The 19,518-nt window shown below is 44.2% G+C and overlaps 1 protein-coding gene across 1 annotated transcript in view; it reads left to right on the forward strand.

Moving 5' to 3' along the window:
* The first annotated feature begins 709 nt into the window (after positions 1-709).
* Positions 710-19,518, forward strand: part of LOC106589345 (rho GTPase-activating protein 22-like) — a 35,153-nt gene continuing 16,344 nt past the window's right edge. The window contains exons 1-3 of the mRNA XM_014179189.2: positions 710-937; positions 12,098-12,297; positions 13,870-13,957. Of these exons, the coding sequence (XP_014034664.1) occupies positions 895-937; positions 12,098-12,297; positions 13,870-13,957 (331 nt within the window). The 5' untranslated portion in view covers positions 710-894. The remainder of the gene's footprint in view (positions 938-12,097; positions 12,298-13,869; positions 13,958-19,518) is intronic.

A 19,518-nucleotide genomic window follows, 5' to 3' on the forward strand; every position in this document is an offset into this window, starting at 1 on the left:
CACACTGACTCGGTACCGGTACCCCCAGTATATAGCCTAGTTTGTTATTTGTATTTTTTACTTTCATTTATTTGGGAAATAATTTCTTAAATCTTCTTGTGCTGTGCTGTTGGTTAAGGGCTTGTCAGTAAGCGTTTCACGGTAAGGTCTACACTTGTTGTATTCAGCGCATTTGACAAATAAAGTTTGATTTGATTTGTATAATAGGAAACAGAGTGAATTATGCTATGCTACTTGATGAAGTTAAACAGGCATTCAGACTAGACTTCCTGATTGAACTTTCGTAAACGACATAATGAGGAAGAGGTAGACACCAGTGAGAGAAACAGAAGGAAAAGGAAGAACACAGACAGAGGAAGAAAAAGCTAGAAAGAGAGAAAATGACAGAACATTAGTGAAAAAGTTAGAAGCACACGGCTTTAACCATTCAAGAGGGTAACTCCCAGCCATAGAGAGAGGAAGTGACAGGGAAATAGCAGCTCTCCTTCTTGTGTGTTTCAGCCCCATTGAACCTGCGATGGGAAGGGCATTCTAATCACAAACAGGCATTTACCGGTCGGTGTGGCATAGTAGTAGTGGGATGAGATACACCCTCCCTCCCCCCTACCCACCAGCGTGGTCTCCCCGGCGATGAATAATGTAGAAGGGAGGGGTGGAAGCCACTGAGCGTGTGCAAGGAGAAGGGATCCCTCCCCCTTCAGCCCCAGCCCCCTAGCCTGCAGCTGCTGCTGGTGCTGCCTACTGCAGAAGGTCAGTGGGAGAGAGAAGAGAATAGAGGATAGGCAGGAGAGGATGGTGTGTTGAGAACGAGGGATAGAGAGAGAAAAACGAGAGGGGTGGGGTGCCGGACGGACGAATGAACATGCTGAGAGGCGAAAGCGTCGTCCTCCAGCGATGACAGCCATGCTGAGTCCCAAGATCAGACAGACCAAGAGAGGTGAGCGAGCTGAGAGCGGTGTTTTCTTTTCTCTACCACTACTATCTAACCACACTACTGCTATATACTGTATGTGAATGGAGCACATGGGCGGTACACATAGATCTTTCTACTATGATGCTGTCAATGACATCATCTCCTGTTTCATCTTGATGATGCTGACCAGATGCTTGTCTGTCAGTTGCTGCTTTTGATGTTCGCGGCATTGACACTAGAATGTGAATGACAAAATGATGCAGGTGTGAGAAGATTTCATGAGCGTTAATGTGAAATGATGAACAGTACTAGATATAGAGAGTTGACTTTGCAATCCGTATTCTCTTATTCTCTCTAAGATAAGATCAAATTGAGAGCGTATTAGAAACTAAATGGATGAATTAATTCATTAAAAGATATAAAAAATAAAATAGACTCAATTAGGTTTGTGGTTTTAAGATACGTACATTCTCTGCATAGCTTTTGTAATTGGAATGTAAATTGCTTATTTTTATTCATTCAACAAAACACAGGAAGAAATACAATTTTCGAGTCCTGGTCCATTTAAATATATTTCCTGGTCCATGGTAATCTCTTTAAATAGCCCACATCTCAGCTGTTTCACTCTCCCCATGATCATGCCTTTGAAGTACATTACCATGGTTTTGGGATGAGAAAGCCCACTACTGTAGTATACTACACAGCATTGACAGTAGTATTACTGACAGATGAGTTACAGGCACTGTAGTAGACACACATACACACACATACTATGCAACAGAATATACAGCATACAGTGAGGGAAAAAAGTATTTGATCCCCTGCTGATTTTGTATCTTTGCCCACTGACAAAGAAATGATCTGTCTATAATTTTAATGGTAGATTTATTTGAAGTGAGAGACAGAATAACAACAACAAAAAATCCAGAAAAACACGTCAAAAATGTTATAAATTGATTTGAATTTTAATGAGGGAAATACGTATTTGACCCCCTCACAATCAGAAAGATTTCTGGCTCCCAGGTGTCTTTTATACAGGTAACGAGCTGAGATTAGGAGCACACTCTTAAAGGGAGTGCTCCTAATCTCAGTTTGTTACCTGTATAAAAGACACCTGTCCACAGAAGCAATCAATCAATCAGATTCCCAAACTCTCCACCATGGCCAAGACCAAAGAGCTCTCCAAGGATGTCAGGGACAAGATTGTAGACCTACACAAGGCTGGAATGGGCTACAAGACCATCGCCAAGCAGCTTGGTGAGAAGGTGACAACAGTTGGTGCGATTATTCACAAATGGAAGAAACACAAAAGAACTGTCAATCTCCCTCGGCCTGGGGCTCCATGCAAGATCTCACCTCGTGGAGTTGCAATGATCATGAGAACGGTGAGGAATCAGCCCAAAACTACACGGGAGGATCTTGTCAATGATCTCAAGGCAGCTGGGACCATAGTCACCAAGAAAACAATTGGTAACACACTACGCCGTGAAGGACTGAAATCCTGCAGCGCCCGCAAGGTCCCCTTGCTCAAGAAAGTACATATACATGCCCGTCTGAAGTTTGCCAATGAACATCTGAATGATTCAGAGGACAACTGGGTGAAAGTGTTGTGGTCAGATGAGACCAAAATGGAGCTCTTTGGCATCAACTCAACTCGCCGTGTTTGGAGGAGGAGGAATGTCAAACACGGAAGTGGAAACATTATGCTTTGGGGGTGTTTTTCTGCTAAGGGGACAGGACAACTTCACCGCATCAAATGGACGATGGACAGGGCCAGGTACCGTCAAATCTTGGGTGAGAACTTCCTTCCCTCAGCCAGGGCATTGAAAATGGGTCGTGGATGGGTATTCCAGTATGACAATGACCCAAAACACACGGCCAAGGCAACAAAGGAGTGGCTCAATAAGAAGCACATTAAGGTCCTGGAGTGGCCTAGCCAGTCTCCAGACCTTAATCCCATAGAAAATCTGTGGAGGGAGCTGAAGGTTCGAGTTGCCAAACGTCAGCCTCGAAACCTTAATGACTTGGAGAAGATCTGCAAAGAGGAGTTGGACAAAATCCCTCCTGAGATGTGCAATCCTGGTGGCCAACTACAAGAAACGTCTGACCTCTGTGATTGCCAACAAGGTTTTTGCCACCAAGTGCTAAGTCATGTTTTGCAGAGGGGTCAAATACTTATTTCCCTCATTCAAATGCAAGTCATTTTATAACATTTTTGACATGCGGTTTTCTGGATTTTTTTGTTGTTATTCTGTCTCTCACTGTTCAAATAAACCTACCATTAAAATTATAGACTGATCATTTCTTTGTCAGTGGGCAAACGTACAAATCAGCAGGGGATCAAATACTTTTTTCCCTCACTGTAGATACAGTACACACTAGGGCTAGGAATTTCCAGGGACTTCACGATACAATATTATCACGATGCTGAGGTGCCGTTATTATATAAGTTGCGATTCTCACGATTGCGATTCAATACTGCAATTTTATTGCAATTTGATGTTCCAAACATATTGCTCACTGTACAAGAGAGAGCATGAAAAAACGAGTTTTGATCAGTCATGGAAATAAAAGTGCTGAAATCATGTTGACCCAATATTTTAAAAGAAGATGGAGAACAAGCACAGGGACAGCCGACTAGCGCCAGCTAGCGCTACCTCGGAGTCAAGGATTGATATAAAATCGTCCAATATAATATTGCGATATGTAATTTTAATCAATTTTTTCCCCCATCACTAAAACACAGAGTACACACACACCAGCACAGCAGTGTTACACCTCAATGCAGCTGAACATCACGGCACAGTACTCACACCCCCCTCCCCCTAATCCGATTGATGCCTACTACAGTTTCTTAGGCAACGCAAACTCTCCACTGATTCTCAATGGGTTAATACATTCATCAACAGCAGATAGAGTCAGTGGGAATTATCCAGTGATGCACCTGTAGCTCCACCACCTCCTTCCCATACATCATACATCACACAGCAACCAGATTCATTAAATGGAATTTCTCAAATGGATTCCGTGCTTGGAGAAAAGAGCCAGGTAATTTATCCCCTGGCTGATAAGTCTACGCATTGTGACAGGTTAATGGATAGCTGTTCTCTGATTTTCGAGAGAGGACTATACAGCCATACCATGTGATGATGAATCCACATCTCAAAAGTTAATTAACAACAGTGACTGGATATAGTCTATAGCAGGGGTAGGCAACCCTGTCCCTGGAGTGCCGCAGGTACTGCAGGATTTCGTTCCAACTTGGCACCTCACCTGACCAACTGAGCTGATTGATCAACACACCTGGTCTTCTAGGTCGGTTAAATCAAAACATGAAGGGCCTGCGGCACTCCAGGTCCAGGGTTGCCTACCCCCGGGCTTTATACAAACTACATTACACTCTTAGAAAACAAAATAGTGCTATCTAGATGCTCCCCATAGGAGAACCCTTTGAAGAACCCTTTTTGGTTCCAGGTAGAACTTTTTGGGGTTCCATGTAGGACCCTTTCTACAGAGGATTTTACCTAGAACCAAAAAGGCTTCTCCTGTGGCAGTGGTTCCCAAACTTTTTATAGTCCTGTACCCCTTCAAACATTCAAACTCCAGCTGCGGACACCCTCTAGCATCCAAGGTCAGGGCACTCTCAAATGTTATTTTTTGCCATCATTGTAACCCTGCCACACACACACTATACGATACATTTATTAAACATAAGAATGAGTGTGAGTTTTTGTCACAACCCGGCTCGTGGGAAGTGACAAAGAGCTCTTATAGGACCAGGGCACAAATAATAATGAATAATTTTGCTCTTAATTTAACCATCTTATGTATAAAACCATATTTGTTCATTGAAAATTATGATTTTTTTATTTAACTAGGCAGGTCAGTTAAGAACAAATTCTTATTTACAATGACAGCCTAGTGGGTGGGTTAACTGCCTTGTTCAGGGTTAGAGCAACAGATTTTCACCTTTCCAGCTCAGGGATTTGATCTAGCAACCTTTCGGTTACTGGTCCACTGCTCTAACCACTAGGCTACATGCCACCCCAATGAATAACTCACCACAGGTTAATGAGAAGGGTGTGCTTGAAAGGATGCACATAACTCTTAATAGCGAGATTTGCCAAGGCTGGATACTGTGAGTGCAGCCCAATTCAGAAATCTGGCACTGGCTTCTGATTAAATTACATTTTCACAGAACCGCTTGTTACAATTTCAACGAGGCTCTCTTGTTCAGATATAGGTAAGTGGACTGGAGGCAGGGCATGAAAGGGATAACGAATCCAGTTGTTTGTGTCATCCGTTTCGGGAAAGTTCCTGTGTAATTGCGCACCCAACTCACTCAGGTGCTTTGCTATATCACATTTGACATTGTCCGTCGGCTTGAGTTAATTTACACACAAAAAATTGTACAATGATGGAAAGACCTGTGTGTTGTCCTTGTTAATGCAGACAGAGAAGAGCTCCAACTTCTTAATCATAGCCTCAATTTCATCCCACACAATGAATATAGTTGCGGAGAGTCCCTGTAATCCTAGATTCAGATCATTCAGGCGAGAAAAAACATCACCCAGAGAGGCCAGTCGTGTGAGAAACTCGTCATCATGCAAACTTTAAGCTTGTCTCTCAATTCAAAAAACATGCCAATACTTTGCCCCTCGATAACCAGCGCACTTCTGTATGTTGTAAAAGCGTTACATGGTCGCTGCCCATATCATTGCATAGTGCAGAAAATACACGAGAGTTCAGGGGCCTTGCTTTAACAAAGTTAACCATTTTTACTGTAGTGTCCAAAACGTCTTTCAAGCTGTCAGGCATTCCCTTGGCAGCAGAGACTCTCGGTGGATGCTGCAGTGTACTCAAGTGGCATTGGGAGCAACTGCTTGCACGCGCGTTACCATTCCACTATGTCTCCCTGTCATGGCTTTTGCGCCATGACAGTACAGATACCAACATGAGCAGCAGCTACGTTTGGCTACATATGGACCGTTAGTGGAATTCCATTTACTTATTCCCACGAGAGAGTAACGGTTAATGTGATTGGATGTTAATTATTTGACTAGGCTACCTGTATTTGACATTGTGTTGTTATTGCGCTGAACACTAGATGGCTTAATGTTATTTTTGGCAGTGAAACGAGGCTACTCAGGCGAGAAACAAAACACTTCCAAATGTATAGCCCTGTTGGAAAATATAAATTGACTGTTTGAAAATGTGAAGAAAAAGAAATATACAAAAAAATAAAAACAATTCATATTATTATAGTTTTTTTAAAATGTGAATCACATTTTTATTTGGCGTACCCCTGACGGCATTGCGCGTACCCCCAGTTTGGGAATACCTGTCCTATGGGAACAGCCGAAGAATCCTTTTGGAACCCCTTTTTCTAAGAGTGTGCACTACTATGGCAACATTTACAAATCATTCCTTCATTCCTCTTGGACCTACTTGGGTTCTTCCAGTAGAGTCGAATTTGAAAGGGCAGTGTGGAAACTGGAAAACAAGACTCATGAGGCTTCCCCAAAATGTCTGTTTAGAGACGCCACAACCCCACGGTGTGTTATGTCTGAAACGCCACTGAGGAAATACATCTGGCTGGAATGACAGAATTATGAATAGAGTAATGAAAGACTTTGTCATTATAGTTTCATTTAAGACGATATTTGAGACGATGTTTGAGATCTCACAATACACCAATTGCGACATTAAAACAAAAGAGCTCAAACGAGTCTCTACCGACCATGCTTACGGTCAAACCAAATCAAATCAAATCAAATTTTATTGGTCACATACACATGGTTAGCAGATGTTAATGCAAGTGTAGCAAAATGCTTGTGCTTCTAGTTCCGACAGGGCAGTAATATCTAACAAGTAATCTAACAAATTCACAACGACTACCTCATACACACAAATGTAAAAGGATGAATAAGAATATGTACATATAAATATATGGATGAGCGATGGCCGTGTGGCATAGGCAAGATGCAGTAGATGGTATAGAATACAGTATATGCATATGGGATGAGTAATGTAGCATATGTAGACATTATTAAAGTGGTGTTATTTAAAGTCACAAGTGATACCTTTATTAAATCCATTTATTAAATATATTAAAATGGCCAGAGATTTGAGTCTGTATGTTGGCAGCAGCCACTCTAAGTTAGTGATGGCTGTTTAACAGTCTGATGGCCTTGAGATAGAAGCTGTTTTTCAGTCTCTCGGTCCCAGCTTTGATGCACCTGTACTGACCTCGCCTTCTGCATGATGGCAGAGTGAACAGGCAGTGGCTCGGGTGGTTGTTGTTCTTGATGATCTTTTTGGCCTTCCTGTGACATCAGGGGCTGTAGGTGTCCTGGAGGGCAGGTAGTTTGCCCCCGGTGATGTGTTGTGCAGACCGCACCACCCTCTGGAGAGCCTTGCAGTTGTGGGCAGAGGAGTTGCCGTACCAGGTGGTGATACAGCCCGACAGGATGCTCTTCAATTATGCATCTGTAAAAGTTTGTGAGTGTTTTAGGTGACAAGCCAAATTTCTACAGCCTCCTGAGGTTGAAGAGGCGCTGTTGCGCTTTCTTCACCACACTGTCTGTGTGGGTGGACCATTACAGTTTGTCCGTGATGTGTACGCCAAGGAACTTAAAACTTTCCTTCTTCTCCACTACTGTCCCGTCGATGTGGATTGGGGGATGTTCCCTCTGCTGTTTCCTGAAGTTCACAATCATCTCCTTTGTTTTGTTGACATTGAGCGAGAGGTTATTTTCCTGATACCACAGTCCGAGGGCCCTCACCTCCTCCCTGTAGGCCATCTCGTTGTTGTTGGTAATCAAGCCTACCACTGTAGTGTCATCTGCAAACTTGATGATTGAGTTGGAGGCGTGTATGGCCACGCAGTCATGGGTGAACAGGGAGTACAGGAGAGGGCTGAGAACGCACCCTTGTGGGGCCCCAGTGTTGAGAATCAGCGGGGTGGAGATGTTGTTTCCTACCCTCACCACCTGGGGACGGCCCATCAGAAAGTCCAGGACCCAGTTGCCCAGGGCGGGGTCAAGACATAGGTATTCCTCTTGTCCAGATGGGATAGGGCAGTGTGCAGTGTGATGGCGATTGCATCGTCTGTGAACCTATTGGTGCCAAAAGCAAATTGGACTGGGTCTAGTGTATCAGGTAGGGTGGAGGTGATATTATCCTTGACTAGTCTCTCAAAGCACTTCACGATGACAGAAGTGAGTGCTACAGGGCGATAGTCATTTAGTTCAGTTACCTTAGCTTTCTTGGGAACAGGAACAATGGTGGCCATCTTGAAGCATGTGGGCACAGCAGACTGGGATAGGGATTGATTGAATATGTCCGTAAACACACCAGCCAGCTGGTCTGCACATGCTCTGAGGACGCGGCTAGGGATGCCGTCTGGGCCGGCAGCCTTGCGAGGGTTAACACGCTTAAATGTTTCATTCAGGTTGGCTGCGGTGAAGGAGTGCCCACAGGCTTTGGTAGCGGGCCGTGTCAGTGGCACTGTATTGTCCTCAAAGCAAGCAAAGAAGTTGGTTAATTTGTCTGGGAGCAAGACGTCGATGTCCGTGACAGGGCTGGTTTTCTTTTTGTAATCCGTGATTGAGTGTAGACCCTGCGACATACGTCTCGTGTTTGACCCGTTGAATTGCTATTCTACTTTGTCTCTACTGTATGCTGACGCTTTCCTTGTTTGATTGCCTTGCAGAGGGAATAGCTACACTGTTTGTATTCGGTCAGGTTTCCAGTCACCTTGCCATGATTAAAAGCAGTGGTTTGCGCTTTCAGTTTTGTGCGAATGCTGCCATCAATCCACAGTTTTAATAGTCACAGTGGGTAAACATCACCAATGCACTTGCTAATAAACTCGCTCACCGAGTCAGTGTATACGTAAATGTTGTTGTCTGAGGTTACCTGGAACATATCCCAGTCCACGTGATTGACCCTCCAGGACGGGTGTGTGTTAGAGATGAATGGCGTGAACCCGGTTACCGAGATTTACCTGGATTTACCACCCAAAACCACTCCCTTTTCCCGGGATAAATAACTGTGAGAAACCAGTAAATTATAATAAACTATTTTTATGAACAGCATGGTGTAAAACGGAACTGTTAAATTGTATTCAATGTTTAAATCTGTCTTCTCTACGGCGTCTGTACGATGAATCATCAACGTTCAGTGTGGGGACAGACAGGCATCTCAGTATGGAGCGCAGTATCATCTCATCATGGCAACTTTTTTTCTTTTTAGGCCTACATCTGCTGCAGCATAGTCTATTCTACAGTAGTATAAAGACTGAATGCGCGTCTAATTTATCCATATCCATCTGGCTTTCGGGGGTCTCCTCCATTCAAATTGCATCCAAAATGGATAAACCTGTTCTAGATTGAAATAATAGCCCAATATATCGATGTCTTAGCCTATCTCTTTCAGGTGATACATTCAATGCAGTATTAGCTTTATATTTAGCTAATTAATGATGGGTTAAGCATAATAAGCTTCTAACTTAGAGCCTCTGTCTCTTGCGCAATATGCAGCTGTGCTCCGTTGGCTTTTTTCCTTAAAAAATGAAGTCCCATGAAGGAAAAGCTAGACTAGAATAGCTTGCTGGACATAATGTTTTTTTGCATTTTTTATACCAATACATTATTTGAAAAGGGATGCAAGTTTGCTGAATGTTAAATACAGCAGCTAATAGAACTCGGGTAGTTTGAAAGAAGAGCGAAGGTGAGATGGCAGTAGGCTATAGCAGCTACTTCTTCAGACCCATGACCTTTCAATTTTCCTGAAGAGAAGTGACAGAATTCTGCATCTAATTCTAGTCCTATATTTATTCAAGGATGTCATTAGAATGATGCAGTTAAGGACAACAAAACTTATTTCATTTAACTGTTGAACACAAGGAAGGAATGAACAACAAAGAGAGAAAGAGGAGGTATGCTAATAACATTAGGGGAAATACAATATTATGAAAGGTATTTATGCGTCAGCCTACTAATTATACGAATAGGCCCTATTATATTTCAAAATTAAAGTCAAATTTGCTAGCCAATACTTGTAAATTTGTAGGTCTCATGTGCTGCACCAGAATCGCATGTTCACTCCCTGCTTTATCGTGGTTTGAACGATGTGCGTAATTCCAGTCCATATAATACAGTATAATACAGTACAGTAATACAGTTCACACTCAAAAAGATCAGCCTACTGGAGCTAGTTTCATTTATTTACCCAGGAGAGCATATAGCAAGCTACATCTATGGCCTTATATGTTTTTCTGTCGTGCAAAATGTGCAGTAGCCTATAGGCCTATCATATATTGGATAACGGCACAATGTAGGCTCACAAAATGTATTTAATGTATGGCTCATCAGGCTTGAATTTTCGATCAAAGCTTTATAAGCTTTATAATGCTTTTGAATGTCACTTTCGGTTTTGGTGGGAAGAACTGGGTTAGCCATTGAGAAAAGTGATTTATTCTCGCGATGGAACATTTGTAAAATACCGGGAGAATATTCAACACTAGTGTGTGTACAGTATGTACTTACTCTAATAAGGCTTCCAGAGAAGCACACAGGGCTGTGATTGAGTGGGGCCAGCAGAGCACCCAGAAACAGGGGATGGAGGGAGAGAGAGAGAGAGCGAGAGAGAGAGAGAGAGAGAGAGAGAGAGAGAGAAATGGTTAATGTGATATACGGCCCCTGCTCCTCTGATGAGTGTAACCCATTAGGAAGGGAGCCAGGCAGGCAGCCATGGCAGTAGGAGTGGAGCGGGGCCATGACGACTAGGCTACGGTAGCCATGCTATGTTGTGTCCGGTGCTGGGGGGCAAAGGAGCCACAGCCCAACCCATAACCACAGAGTATAATAAACAATGACTGTAAATGTAGGTTTGATTTGAGATTTGATTTGAATGGAAAGTTAGAACTATGAATTAATTCCAATAAAACATGGTGGGTGATGCCAGGGAGATGTTGGGAACGGTCTTTCCAGGGTGTCTGCATCATACCTATACTATAGCGTTCCCCATCCTTAGGGTCGGGAGTTTTACCTGACCACGTGAGGAACTCCTGGCCGTCCATACCCATCCCATATCGTAAGAAGGAGAAGAAAGGGAGAATAAGAGAGAAAAGGGAAGAGTAAACATTGATTTTCATCCTCCCTTCCCCCTCTAAGCTGAGCAATGATCCTGAGTGTGTCACACAGGAGGTCCAGCAGAGAGGATGTCTGCAGGATTGATTCCTATAAATTATACATGATCATCAAATTGCTTGTCTTGTTTGCCTTTGCTGCTGTTTGGCTCTGTGGGAGGTGTTGCTGAATGACTACTCTCTCAGGATGGTCAGGTCTCTAGAAGCTGAAATCAGGTTTTTGTTTATTTTGTAAAATGTCATGATTAATGCATGGACTAGTAAAGACCAGATTTTACTTTCTGCACATGCTGTACTGTATTAAGTAATCTTGTGTGTGTCCTGTATCAAGCTAATTTCATGAATTACGTTGCATAAAGGACAGACTGACACTGATACAGGGACAGTGTGTGAGTTCAGAGCCTCCAGACATAGGAAGCCTATAAACTGCATCTGAAACAGTCCTTGACTGAGCTCACGTTACACTAAAACCCAGAGTCAATCCCAGGAGGTCTTATTATCACAGTTCAAACTGGTTCCTGGTTCTGTTGGTTTGTCAGAACAGACAATAACTCTCTTCCAGTGGCTTTAAATGAATCGCTTAGATCACCTGAGGCCTTTCCTCTCTTCTCTGTGCCCCGGGTGGGTCTCCAGCCACCTCTACCCAGGGGAGGAAGGGGGGCCTCAGCCTCAGCTCCAGGGCAGGACGTGGTGTGTGTGGTGTCTGCCTCACCATGGCAACCCTGGAGCTGACACACACTATGTGTATGTGCCTGTCTCCCTCCCTGCCTGTCTCCCTCTCTGCCTGTCTCCCTCCCTGCCTGTCTCCCTCCCTGCCTGTCTCCCTCCCTGCCTGTCTCCCTCTCTGCCTGTCTCCCTCCCTGCCTGTCTCCCTCCCTGCCTGTCTCCCTCCCTGCCTGTCTCCCTCTCTGCCTATCTCTCTCCCTGCCTGTCTCCCTCTCTGCCTGTCTCCCTCTCTGCCTGTCTCCCTCCCTGCTTATGTGTGTATTTGTATTCATGTGTGTATGTGTGTGTGTGTCTCGACTCTCCAGCCCGGTCCAAGAGCATGGTGATGGGGGATGTGTCCCGGGGCCCAATCCGCCCGTCCTCCCCCAGTCTCCAGGAGGGGGCTCTGAAGGCCGGCTGGCTGAAGAAACAGAGGAGCATCATGAAGAACTGGCAGCTAAAATGGTTTGTCCTGCGCTCTGACCAGCTCTACTTCTACAAAGACGAGGAGGAGACCAAGCCACAGGTACTGAACATTCACACCTAAGCTCTTCTTCGGTTCATTGCAGAGGTTCGCTGAAGTCCTTTATTTGGTTTAATGTGGGACTTTCGCTATAGCAGCTGCTGTGGCTAGTTCAGATCCTCTCCAGTAATACTTTGCTGTGGTTTTCCATCCGTTGCTTAGGAAAACAGGTTAAATGAATTGTCTATATCACCACCTAGCATGGATAGATAGCATTGCCACCGTGCCCTGCCTAGAGGGAAAATCAGGATGAAACATTGTTTTGATACCGTTGCTCAATTTTGATCGTGACATTTTGGCGTGGTCATGAAAGAGCTATGCGGTAATCAGGCAGACAATTGTTTCAGGACCACCACACAGCATCAAGCCAGGAAAGGGTAATGAAGTGATCCAACAAAAGACAGCAGGCGGTAGTCGGTGGCCCAATGCTTCCAGTGTTCAGTGATCATCTTCTTACATTCCCGGCCTGATATCCAAGCACCTCCATTGATTTCCACAGGCGTTCCCACTTGACCGGCTTCCTTTCAAATGCAGACCTGTCTCCCCAACACACACGCGCGCACACACACACACACACACGCATACCATCGAGGCCTTTCAGGCTGGAGAAGCTCTGCATTAAGGCCTGGCTGAATGACTGAAGGGTTTGACAGGCACCTTTTAATCACAGGCTGTCAATAGTCATCCAGCCAGTATTGATTTCTCGACACACAGACACACACACACACACACACACACACACACACACACACACACACACACACACACACACACACACACACACACACACACACACACACACACACACACGCACACACGCCCCTCCCTGCACGGTAACCAGGATGTGTGTGAAAGTGTCAATCTGTCCGCTTTTTCCCCATCTAATCAATAGAAATTGGAGCAGGGGGCTGTGTAAGCAATTCACACAGCAAGATCTCGCACTGAGATGAAAGGAAATGATAACTGAAGGAAGGGAATTTGCATGTAGGCAATCTATAGCCATTTTTTTATCATGTAGAGCAAGCCATTAAGGAATGGCTTGGTGTTTAGAGCCACAAAGGTTGCCACAAGACATCTTCTGAAGGGAGAATAATCTCAGATCTTGATTTCCGTCTTAATTTTCCTCAGTCATTTGTCCCCATATTCATGGCACATTGTACCCTTGGGAGCTCTGCTGGGCTGCTAGCCCTGCCCCAACGTTCTACCAATTTGTTGCCATGACGACTACTGTGGACAGCTTGATCTCTGGTTTGGCAGATCCCATCCTGTTTGATGAGGGATGATGAGGGATGCTGCCAGACTGGTAGAATGAGACCTGCTTTCCTTCTGAGTAGTCTCTAAATTAACAGGCCTTGATTATGTTGTTTAATTATTATTGATCTCCATTCAATAATCTGTACATCTTCATCCTGAAAGAAATGAAAGAGATAGATAGAGAGATCTTCCATCTATTTTCTACCCTAATGTTCTCATAAGGATTTGATCAATATTTGTGATTTAACCGATTAGAGTTTAATCTCACTGAGGTATTGTTAATATTTGGTTTTGAATGGATTCTGTGTTTGTTTATTCCAGGGCTGCATACCTCTGCAGGGCTGTCAGGTGAACGAGCTCACCGCCAACCCAGAAGAACCAGGGAGACATCTTTTTGAAATCGTTCCAGGTGAGATAATCCATCAACACCAAACCCTCTCCTCCTTTAGCAGAAAATACATGTGTTGTCAGTCAGGCATCACTGCACATGTCTGACTCAAGATTTTATGAGGAGGATATTTAGCGTATTGCAGTTTCCTCAATACCACACTGAGCCAGCAGGGGGCAATGCTGATGTTTCACAATGGAGACTGGAGATGCAGGACACAGATGCCATACTGACTGGTAGATAAGCTTGCATGCAATACACTGCAATTACACTGAGTGTACAAAACATTAGGAACACCTTCCTAATATTAAGTTGCGCCCCCTTTTTCCCTCAGAACAATTTGTCGGGGCATGGACTCTACAAGGTATCAGAAGCGTTCCACAGGGATGCTGGCCCATGTTGACTTCTATGCTTCCCGCAGTTGTGTAAAGTTGGCGCTATGTCCTTTGGATGGTGGATCATAATTCATACACACGGGAAACTGTTGAGTGTGAAAAACCCAGCAGTGTTGCAATTCTTGACTCACTCAAACCGGTGCGCCTGGTACCTACTACCATACCCCGTTCAAAGGCACTTAAATAAAAAAAATTCTTGCCCATTCACCCCCTGAATGGCACTCATACACAATCCATGTCTTAATTGTCTCAAGGCTTAAAATCCTTCTTTAATCTGTCTCCTCCCCTTCATCTACACAGATTGAAGTGAGTTTAGCAGGTGAAAACAATAGGGGATCATTACGTTCACCTTGATTCACCTGGTCAGTCTATGTCATGGAAACAGTATATCACCCCCTAAGAATTGCATCCCTGTGGATGTTAATCTCTTTCGTGACAGAATCTCCAAACCAAGACTTCAGAATCAGAACTAATCACTAAGAACACATTAATGCATCAGTATGGATGCCACCTCCTTGGAGAATGACATTTTAATACAGGGAAGAGAGAAGAGAGAATATTCTAATCTTGCCCAGGCATACTGACCCCAATAGCTGGTTCTCATGACGATCAGGAGTCTGTTAAGGTTGACATCTAGGTAAACGTAACCGGTGTGAAAGGGCTAGCTTGTTAGCGGTGGGCACTAGTAGCATTTAAATAGGTGACGTCACTCACTCCGAGACCTTGAATTAGTTGTTTCCCTTGCTCTGCAATAGCGATAGGTAATGATGCTTTGCGTGTGACTGTCGTCGAAGTGTTCAGAGGTTCCCTGGTTTGAGCCCAGGTTGGGGCGAAGGAGAGGGATGGAAGCAATACTGTTACATGTACACGGACAATGCGCAGCTTTGCCTGGGGGCGAGTGTGCTGGAAAGACCCTACGCAGTCAACTCTTCACGCTATTGGTTGCGCTCAATACAGCCGCATGGTCATTTTCAATTAAAGTCACTCAGAGTGAGCTAGGCAAAGAGATCATATTAAATTCGAATTCCTAATTCTGTGGTACTAGGTAGCTACTGTATATCACTCAGTAAAACGTTATTTGCACAGTGATTTTTTTTTCTTCCCCCACTGTGTATTGTAGCGGACGGGCCAGTGGGTCTCTGTGTTTTTTATTTATGGCGAGTAAATATTGCAGGAGAGTGTGACCCCAATCAGCCTTTACAGGTTACGTGTGGATGAGCTAGCCAGGCAGCACACAGGCTGTCAAGGCCATTTCTGAAGACCATTTAAACAGTGGGACAGCAAGAACATAATGGGAAGGGGACTGCATTTCAATCAGGGCTGTGCACTTTAGAAGTCTCTCACTCTCAAACCCAACTCAGCCCCTACATGCTCATTAGAAGATATTCAATTCTCAGGCCCTTGAGAGAGACTAGGTGTTTTTTCTCCCTCTTGCTTTCTCTCTTACTCAGCTTAAATGAAAGCTTTTCGCTTCTCAGCTTTGAAATAAACAACCCCTGAGTGCTCAGGTTGACTATGGCATTTACGATAAAGATCCACTCTGGTAATGGGGTTGGGAAACAAGGGATCATGGTAAACAAATATTACTGTAAGGTTTCAACAGAGGCGCGGGGAAGCTTTTTGTATACTTCTTACAGTAGGTCAAGAGGGACCACTACATTCACCCACATCACCCAAAATATCTCCATATGGAGTCAGATCCACTCTGGACTGATGGTCCTATGTGCTCATTCATACTATCCCATTCAGAATCGGTTTCGGGAAAGAGCAGTGCTTGCAATTCATTGGCCAATTTGGCTTTTGAATGTGCCATCTAGGGGGTTAGAGAGCCCATGACCTCTGAGGTTACTCTCTGTATAATTCTCCTAGCACTTGTGAGAAATCCGTCTGAGCGTCTTTTGTCTTCTGTTACCACATCACGTCATCCTGCTCAGTTATTCTAATTCACATCGAAATTGCAACATTGACACATTGACATCCACTTTTATAGTTTACTCAGTTGTTTTTCCCTCTTATGGCTGTTTCTTACACACACTAAACCGCGCCCACCGTCACTCAAGCGGTGCAGTTCATCGTCCTAGCTGTTAGATCCACTATAAGTTTGCATGCGGTTCTGTTAAGTCAAATGCAGTCAAAAGATTGTAACAAACAAGAACAATGATGCCTTCCACTTAGTTTTTTATTTACTAATTCTATTTCTATGATTCCAACAGTTTGCCCAAGTGTTTAGACCTATATCGCAGGTGAAATCGTAATCACAATATTTGGTTAAAAAAAATGCTATTTGATTTTTTGGCCCGTATCGTGCAGCCCTATTTCAGAGCAAGGCTAGGCACTAGGGTGTTCCTGGGACTCAGTTCACTGACTCTCTCTATGCATGACCTCTGCCAATAAACATCCTTGCAGGTTGTGTTTGATGTGGACACTTTAAGGTCCTTGCCCTGTCCAAATGAAAGACAAGCGAAGGCCCCTGCAAATTGACATTAACTCATCAAGGGTACAAATATGCCTAGCTTGTTTTTTTCCCCTCCAAAATTTGGCAAGAGATGATGCATTGATACATGATACATTGCCACTAATTTCCTCAGGAACATCTACGGTGATAGATTTCCTGTATGACCAAATTAACCTATCTGATAGCACCTCTTATATCCTCATATCCAAGGCTACAATTAAACTGGTTAGGGAGCCCTCACACATTTTAAAGGTATAATATCCTGCTTCCTTTCCCTCTAATATCCTTGGGACCAAGAAAGCAATGAACCAAAACGTAGCCAAATCCAACAACCCTTTTCAATATCCTTTAAACTGAAGCAGCTATGTGGCTATTACTGAAAGCCTATCAGAGTAAGGAAACAGTTATAATAATCTGTGGTTTTTAAATGCACTCTGTGCTTAAGGGGCTACTCAAGGCTAAGCTTCCTTTTGTGTTGGTCTCTAGCCATAAAACCAGCTGGGAAACAACAGCCTGTAAAGGATGGTGCACACACACACACACACACACACACACACACACACACACACACACACACACACACACACACACACACACACACACACACACACACACACACACACACACACACACACACACAGCCTGGGTAAACAAGACAATTTCAGCTAATTAATTATTGCAGGCTACTTGTTTAGCCAGTGCAAACACACACACACACACTTGGAGCCTGTCCCCTACCCCCAGCACCAGTCCAAGCCTTGCAGAAAAGCTCAGCCTTATAAAGAAGAGCTGTTTGCTAGAAGGGAATACAGCTTTAGACAAAGAACAGTGGTCCTGTCTTTCTAGGCTTGCACGACTTCTGATTAGCTAGTTGTCAGCTCATTGCTTACAGAGCACCCCGCTGGCTCAGAACATTGAATGAGGGTACTAACAAGATCTTTGTATACAGTATGAAACTATTTTCTTAGTGCCCTCTGACATTTGCATATTATCCTGTGGCACTAGCAGTAGAAAAGCATGTGATCTTGTTTACCTGAGTAATGTGACCCAGGTTGAAAAAGTCAACAATATTCATGAATGCCTCCCTTTAATCTGAGCTTCATTGTGGGCTCTCCTTACCTGATATGCATAAACTGTCAGTAACTACAACAATGGCTCACTTCATGACCCCAGACGGTGTTGCAATGGAAAGTAGCTAAGCGCTGTTTTGTTGGTTTAAGTCTATGGACAACATGCTGGAATTTGTGATGGAGGATTTCCATGGATCTATAGATGGGTCTTGTGGTGACGTGACTGTGACCCTTAGGCTAGCAACAAACCTACACACATCACTCTTTCTGGTCACTTAAAGCGAAGGGAAAACACCAAGGCCAACTGTAAAAATGGGTTAGTAGGACAAGCTAGCCAACAGCAGAGTGTGATCCACAACATGATTACAAAATCAAATTGTATTGGTCAAATACACATGGTTGGCAGATGTTAATGCAAGTGTAGCGAAATGCTTGATGCTTCTAGTTTCGACAGTGCAGTAATATCTAACAAGTAATCTAACAATTCCACAACAACTACCTAATACATACAAATCTAAAGGGATGGTATAAGAATACGTACATATAAATATATGGATGAACGATGGCCGAGCGGCATAGGCAAGATGCAATAGATGGTATAAGGTACAGTATATACACTGCTCAAAAAAATAAAGGGAACACTAAAATAACACATCCTAGATCTGAATGAATGAAATAATCTTATTAAATACTTTTTTCTTTACATAGTTGAATGTGCTGACAACAAAATCACACAAAAATAATCAATGGAAATCCAATTTATCAACCCATGGAGGTCTGGATTTGGAGTCACACTCAAAATTAAAGTGGAAAACCACACTACAGGCTGATCCAACTTTGATGTAATGTCCTTAAAACAAGTCAAAATGAGGCTCAGTAGTGTGTGTGGCCTCCACGTGCCTGTATGACCTCCCTACAACACCTGGGCATGCTCCTGATGAGGTGGCGGATGGTCTCCTGAGGGATCTCCTCCCAGACCTGGACTAAAGCATCCGCCAACTCCTGGACAGTCTGTGGTGCAACGTGGCGTTGGTGGATGGAGCGAGACATGATGTCCCAGATGTGCTCAATTGGATTCAGGTCTGGGGAACGGGCGAGCCAGTCCATAGCATCAATGCCTTCCTCTTGCAGGAACTGCTGACACACTCCAGCCACATGAGGTCTAGCATTGTCTTGCATTGTCTTGCACCAGCATATGGTCTCACAAGGGGTCTGAGGATCTCATCTCGGTACCTAATGGCAGTCAGGCTACCTCTGGCGAGCACATGGAGGGCTGTGCGGCCCCCCAAAGAAATGCCACCCCACACCATGACTGACCCACCGCCAAACCGGTCATGCTGGAGGATGTTGCAGGCAGCAGAATGTTCTCCACGGCGTCTCCAGACTCTGTCACGTCTGTCACATGTGCTCAGTGTGAACCTGCTTTCATCTGTGAAGAGCACAGGGCGCCAGTGGCGAATTTGCCAATCTTAGTGTTCTCTGGCAAATGCCAAACGTCCTGCACGGTGTTGGGCTGTAAGCACAACCCCCACCTGTGGACGTCGGGCCCTCATACCACCCTCATGGAGTCTGTTTCTGACCGTTTGAGCAGACACATGCACATTTGTGGCCTGCTGGAGGTCATTTTGCAGGGCTCTGGCAGTGCTCCGCCTGCTCCTCCTT

Source organism: Salmo salar, chromosome ssa28 (genome assembly GCF_905237065.1).
Source record: "Salmo salar chromosome ssa28, Ssal_v3.1, whole genome shotgun sequence".
NCBI lineage: Eukaryota > Metazoa > Chordata > Actinopteri > Salmoniformes > Salmonidae > Salmo > Salmo salar.